At 37.4% G+C, this 6625-nt stretch overlaps 1 protein-coding gene across 19 annotated transcripts in view; it reads left to right on the top strand.

The window, feature by feature from the left end:
* Positions 1-42: 42 nt before the first annotated feature.
* LOC122396455 (myosin heavy chain, muscle) overlaps positions 43-6625 on the top strand; it is a 43763-nt gene continuing 37180 nt past the window's right edge. For 18 of the 19 annotated variants that reach the window (XM_043394879.1, XM_043394886.1, XM_043394891.1 and 15 more), the window contains exons 1-3: positions 43-61; positions 3295-3724; positions 6223-6366. In XM_043394879.1, coding sequence (XP_043250814.1) covers positions 3518-3724; positions 6223-6366 — 351 coding nt within the window. In that variant the 5' untranslated portion in view covers positions 43-61; positions 3295-3517. Of the gene's footprint in view, positions 62-3294; positions 3725-6222; positions 6367-6625 lie in introns of those variants that run through there. The other variant, XM_043394893.1, reaches the window with a different exon arrangement.

Here is a 6625-nt window from a genome sequence, read left to right as displayed (position 1 = left end):
ACGTGCATCGTACGTGCAAAAAAGGAGAAAAGAGATTCTCGAAAAGAACGGAACAGAGAAGGTATAAGAGAAAAGAATTGTGGTCGTGCGAGGAAACCTAGGGGATTTTGTCCGAGGTTCAGTTTGGTCCCGCAGCCTGTGCCTAGTGACCAAGTCCAGTCTTGCAAACCGTCCCTTTCCACGGAGGGACTCCGTTAGGTAGAAGTACGAAAGTGTGGTTCGTCGCCGTTAATTGTCTCACGGATCTTCCTTGTGAACAAAAGTTGAGAGATCTCGCCTAGTGATTTTTCGAGCGCGAGCCTCGAGCTGTGATTGACAATTGGTTTCGAGGTGCAGTCCTTATTCTATCGCTAAGGAACCGAGACAACGTCTTCAGGGACAATTTTTTTGTGAGTGGCCCTTCCTTTGGTGAACGGAAACAGTGTTTTTTTTTTTCTTCTCTCTCCATCCATTCTCCTCGAAAGTTTTCATTTTTCTCCCCATTCGCGGCTCATTCCTACGTCTATGACGCGAAACCCAGTGGAATTATTCGGGCGTCGGTTCAAAGGACCCGGTGACGTCGTTGGTGATGGATCATTTTGGGGATCAGTGCGACGTCGAGGTGTTTCCAGATACGTGGAGAGACCTTGAAGCCAACAGTTCTTTTTCCCCCGAAATATCTCGGCCACCCTTCAATTTTGCTGCTGCCTCGTTCAATCGAAGAGTGTGACGTCCAGAGATTCAAAGTTCGACGAAAAAAAAAAAAAAACGTCGAAAGGACGAGCTCCAGTCGTGACGCGTTCTCGTTTCTTCTTCCACGTTCGAGGAAGAATAGTTCTTAGTCTCTTCAGTGAATATTCCTCGTCGATTATCTTCCCCTCTCCTTCGCCGAATTTCGACAGTTCTCCAAAGTGTTTCGAGCACTTTTGCACGCACCAGCCGCAAATAAGCTGGGAGGACGTCAAAGTGTAGTGTGCGCCATTTTGGTTCCCGGTCGTGCAGCTTCGGGAAGCGTGTTTCTTTTTTTGGCCCGGTTGGAAACACGGTATCTCGTTTCAACAATGTGATCGTTTATTTTTAAGCAGCTTCGTTCCGTTCAGATATTTTTTTTCAATTCCGTCCGATTCTATCGCGTACCCGCGCAGAATTAGCCCGACTTTTTCCCCCGTTTTCCTAAAACGGAAATGCCAACTCGCCATCGCGGTTATTATTTTTAGTCCTCTCGCTTACGATCGAATTATTCTCATTGTCCGGTTTATTACGTAATTTTCTTGTTATTTCATCCCCGTTTCTATGAGATTCTGAGCAGACATTCTGCTGTATTATTTGTTCGTAGACCTTCGAAAGGATTAATTGTTCTCAAATGTTTTTAGTTCGTGAAAGTGATAGGAAATGTTCAAAGATTGGTAATTATATTTCATAGTATTACCACTTCTTTATTTCATTCTAGTATCTGCTATAGTTATATCCTATTTGAGAATTTTCAGTTTTCATTCCAAATGTGTAGAATTATTAGTATTCCACTTTGAAAAAATTTGTACATACTTCACAAATATTAATAAATATCTGTGATATAGTATTTTGATAAAAATAATTTTACAGTTCCTCGCCAGAAAATTGTTAAAAAGAACTTAAAAGTACAAATTTTATCGTAGAATACCTTCTTGATTATTTTATTATTTCATACCGAGGCAATCAATTTTCAGATCTCGGACAAGTCTTGGTTTTTTCATTTAGAACGACTTTCAGGCATCTTGGGGTAAAAAGTAGTTGAAAAAATAGGCAAATACAAGGAATACATACGTGTGTTACGTTAATAGGCGAACAACTGTTACAAGTCTCCCTTTTCTCTCTACTCTTATAGATTTTTATTCACTCTACTATTCTTATAATTCCTCGTGGAATATTAAGAAATAAAATTATTACATAATGTACATGCCTTTATAAATTTTTTTAAACATTGCACGGGTCGTAAAGTAACTATAAAAAAATATTAATATCACTTAGAAATAAGATGAAATTAATTTTGATTAAAGATGAAATTTAATGCATTTATTGTTACAAAATGCCTTCTGTATCGCATTTTGCATAGGTTTGCGATTATAAGAGAAGCTGAGAATTCACGATTATAAAATATTTTTATAATTTCTATAAAATTTGAATATTTCATAAACGAATCGTGTTTCAATTTTATGCACGACTGAAATTCGAATTATTTTACTTCGATTTCCATTTTAAAAGCTCGTGACAGAATTTTTTTTGATATTAAAATTCCACAAATGATCAATATTTTAGATTCGATATTATCAAATAAATTTTTCTTGGTTTATAAATATCGAAGTATCGTATCTGTTATGCAATATCTTTAATATCGAGTGGAGTTTTTCGTAAATTATTAAATTAAAAAATTGGAACACCTGTTATGCATAAATATTAACATTAAAAATAGTTTCCTTCAAAATTATAATCGTACAGCTTCTCGATTAATCTTCTAGTTATTTTGCTCTTAGGGGGACAAAATACGTCTCTCGAAATTCACATCACTGTTGGGACTTTTTTTTTCTAGACATCAGAAGAAGTAATTTTTATCAATTTTTAATTTGGTCATTTTTCAACAGATGTATAATTTTAAGACGTAAACGTTTCTTCTGTGTCTATACAAATGTTCTGATTTCATTCGTAATTAGCGAGCAGTATTAATCAGTATCAAATAAGTATTATAATGGAAAATCTTGACTTGCAAAAAGGTTAATTTAGAGAGCAAAACTTGCAAATAAATACGTGATCTTAGTACGTTCGATTCTTGTCTATCTTTGACAGTGAAGAATTAAAAGAACAAAAAAATTCCCAAAAGTGGTGTCAAGAATGTAATAAAAAAACGCTCGATGTAACAATTTTACAAGACCACGAGGAAAGTAAAGTTGCTGTTTAAGAACTGTTATAATACAGTCATGTTCTTGAATTAAGAATTAAGAAGATTTATTCTGAATTTTTGGTAACATTTCCGACCAGAACTTTACTGGAGCCCTGTTCTTAACACTAGAACTACCGACAATTATAGCGTGTTTATTTGTATCAAGGAAATTGAAACGATAGGTGCGTGAAATAAGTGTTTATTCATTCTCTTATAGAAAATTGCAATAAATTTTCAAAAATTCACTCGAGTAAATTTTTCACAGGTTCTATTAGAAATTACGACCCATTTTGACTCATTTTTTTGGTTTGGTAGTTCTAGCGTTAAACTGTCGCGAGGTATAAAAAGAGCAACGTAAAATTTCGTTGAAATAACGATGGCTTGGTTGTTTGATGACGCAGGGCCGATTAGAACGTGCCGCCAGAAGTAGTCCGTCCACCGCCGAATTCTCCAGGAAACGAGAAGAAGAGTGAAGAAACGAAGCAATAAGGAAATCCCTTCCCACCCCTCGACACGTGGGAAAACGACGACGTAGAAGGCGCGTAGGCCTTCCTGGGAACAAGAGAACGTTACGATAGCGAGTCGAGTGAATTGATTAATAGCCGAAAGAGAAACTAAGCGAAGATGCCGAGACCAGTGCAGCAAGTCGGGGATGATCCCGATCCAACCCCTTACCTGTTCGTCTCCCTCGAGCAGAAGAGAATCGATCAGACGAAACCGTACGACGCGAAGAAAGCGTGTTGGGTGCCGGACGAGAAGGAAGGATACCTCCTTGGTGAAATAAAGGCCACCAAGGGCGATGTCGTCACCGTCGGATTGCCTGGCGGCGAGGTAATTCACCCTTTTTCCATTTACCCTCCTCCCCCATTACCTCCCCCTTCTCACAGAGAACTAGCCATAATTAAGGTTTCGAATTCCAGATAATATCTTTTAGACACACCTAGACGGACTTATAGCAATTTGTAAAATAATCACAATCTATTAGAGGAAGAGATAGTGGAAATGTGAAACACCCATTGTTGACTAAACTATCTCACTTCAACTATTGTTGCGTTACAACTTTTTCAACTATTAAGTTCAGCGCATAAATACCTGACTTTTTTCTAGAGATTACAAAATTGTCTTACAATTCTAAAATTTAAGAAGAAAACAAAAAAATTTAATCAAATAACAAAGTGCTTGGTACAACTCTGTTTCCAGGACTAATTTTATTTATTATCTTTGAATAATTTTTTTTTATTTATTGTAGATTTACGCTAACAATAGGACTCTTAACTATCTTTGACTTTGACTTTATCGAGATATCGTTTTTACTATACTCTTCTTCAACGAAAGTTGTTTATTTTGTCTGGAATTTGCAGAAACCTATACGCTATAAAACCTGTGAATTTTAAACAAATTCAACTAACTAAGCGAGCTAACATTTATATCTAAATTAATTGTCCAAGTTTTGATAAAATAAGCAATGGAGGAAGGTGGCGTTTTCCCTTTCTTATTCGGTGGCCGAAAATGGCCGGGAGTTGCGGCATCGCGCGTCGAAGACCAGCAGCAGCTTCCTATGTGTAAAGAAAAAAGAAAAAAGAAAAGAGTAAAGCAGAAATACCGGTGCTTCAACGTTTCGAATCGCTTGAACTCTATTTTTGGAGAAGGGAAAACTGTTCGGTGGCTCTCGTCGTGTCTGCTCTCGCCTAATATTCTGTCGTTCGATCAGCTAGCGTTCCCTTTACGCGCGATACAAAAATAAATCGTCGGACACTTGGAAACTAAAAATATTTATCGCTCGACCCGCGAAAAACGTATTGTTGAATACTCGATCCCCACGATTCGGACAGCTTGCGTAACTTGTTTAGTTCGATTGGCAGAACTTTGCCAAGATATTTCTCAAAATATTTCCTAATAATGGCTGTGAGCTTCTGCAAATTTCTGCAAACCAAATACTTTTTCAAAGCGTGTTGTAAATTTATTTTCGACCAATGTTTGCCTTAAGAAACTCCTGTAAAATAATCTGTCTTAATTGTCAATATGTTTTATTTCTATCGAGCCAAATTATTATTGTAATATTACTCATTATTTATTGATGAAACCCCAGGCGAAAAATCGTGCTTTTATTAACAAAATAGGGTATACATAGAAAGTGTGTAAAAAATGGAGCTACATGCTTGGTTGCAGCGAACTCATCAATCGCTAAAACACTTTCTACGCGAGTTAATTAGGACAGAATTTTAAATTGAGGGTATTTCGATTTCGATTTGGGTGATGTTGGTAGGAAGCTGCGAATCTTGCACGAAATGCCGCGATTCTACGCCCTGTATTACATAATGGTTCAGCAAACCCTGCTGTTTCCTCGTCATCCAGGCGACCGTAGCTGAAATGCTATTGTTAGCATCGGCGCCGCCACCGGTAATAATAAATTGAAACGCCAATTCTCGAAACACGGGTCAGCATATTTTTAGAGCATCGAAAACGGGATAGAGGGGAGTCACGGTGGACAAAATTTCTACCAGAACGTCGCTCTTTCCAACAAAAATAAGAATTTTCATAACAATATTCAAGAAATAATAGAATTTAAAAAGAACAATGTATAGAATTTAAAAAACCACTACTTTGTTTCTGTTATAAAAGAAATATTACAATTTAATCAGAAGAGAAAACTAAATTTGTTACATTGATAATTGGTACTACCACGGTTATTTTTTTAATTACTTAAAATATTCTTTTTTTTTACACTATTGGTTTTTTTTGTGAAAGGGTGAATTTTATCTATAGAATACTGTATATCGTTTCGTTATAATTTCGTGATTTATATCTTGTTGATAATTCTTGTCACGTTTATTTCGGAATAATAACGTCACAATTACATTTCTGTTACAATGATGGGTGGATTAAATTTCCAATAAGGTGAATGTAATCTCCAAAATACTTAAATAATTTCCTATATTTTATCTTGACATGGAGTACCAATAAATTAATCTAATACCAAGAGTCTTTGAGAAAATACTTTGGAGCGCGAAAAGTTAATTTTATCCAGCCCGAAGTTCGCTTCTATGGGAGACAAGCGTTACGAAAGAGAATAAAAAATAACGAAATGAATAGAGATATTAAAAGGCAATGCTCACGCAGACGAAACAGTTCCGGAAGGATCAGCTGTCCCAAGTGAATCCTCCAAAGTTCGAGAAGTCCGAGGACATGGCGGATCTGACATTTCTGAACGAAGCGTCTGTGTTGCACAACTTGAAGCAACGCTACTACAGCAAACTAATCTACGTAAGTCGAGCTTCCATTACCAGTTTACTCACGGTTTCTTTCTTTTTTCCCCCGCGCGAGAATAGACCAGGGACTTCAAGAAGGACCAGCTGCAGCAGGTGAACCCGCCGAAGTATGAGAAAGCCGAGGACATGTCAAATTTGACCTACCTCAACGATGCTTCGGTTCTTCACAATCTAAAACAACGTTACTACGCCAAACTCATCTACGTAAGAGATTGTTTCCCCCCCCCCGTAGGAGAGACGTGTTCTCTGTGGCGACCACGTGACGTTTTTTTATGTGTTTGAATCACTGTATCCCCTGTCTTGATTGTCATTGAACGGAGACCATCATCGAAACCAGGAAACGTTGGATGAAAAGCACAAGGGACGTGCCCGCCACGTTTTTCTCCGATAATTGCATGATCTCGAGACATCGTTACAAGGTACCTGGACGAGACACGGCCCACCAACGATTATAGTGAACAGA

The sequence above is a fragment of the Colletes gigas genome, unplaced genomic scaffold (assembly GCF_013123115.1).
Source record: "Colletes gigas isolate AHSC1104 unplaced genomic scaffold, ASM1312311v1 Colletes_gigas_Sc00007, whole genome shotgun sequence".
Taxonomy (NCBI): domain Eukaryota; kingdom Metazoa; phylum Arthropoda; class Insecta; order Hymenoptera; family Colletidae; genus Colletes; species Colletes gigas.
Note: the sequence above shows the minus strand (reverse complement) of the source record. Positions and strands in the feature narration are given on the sequence as shown.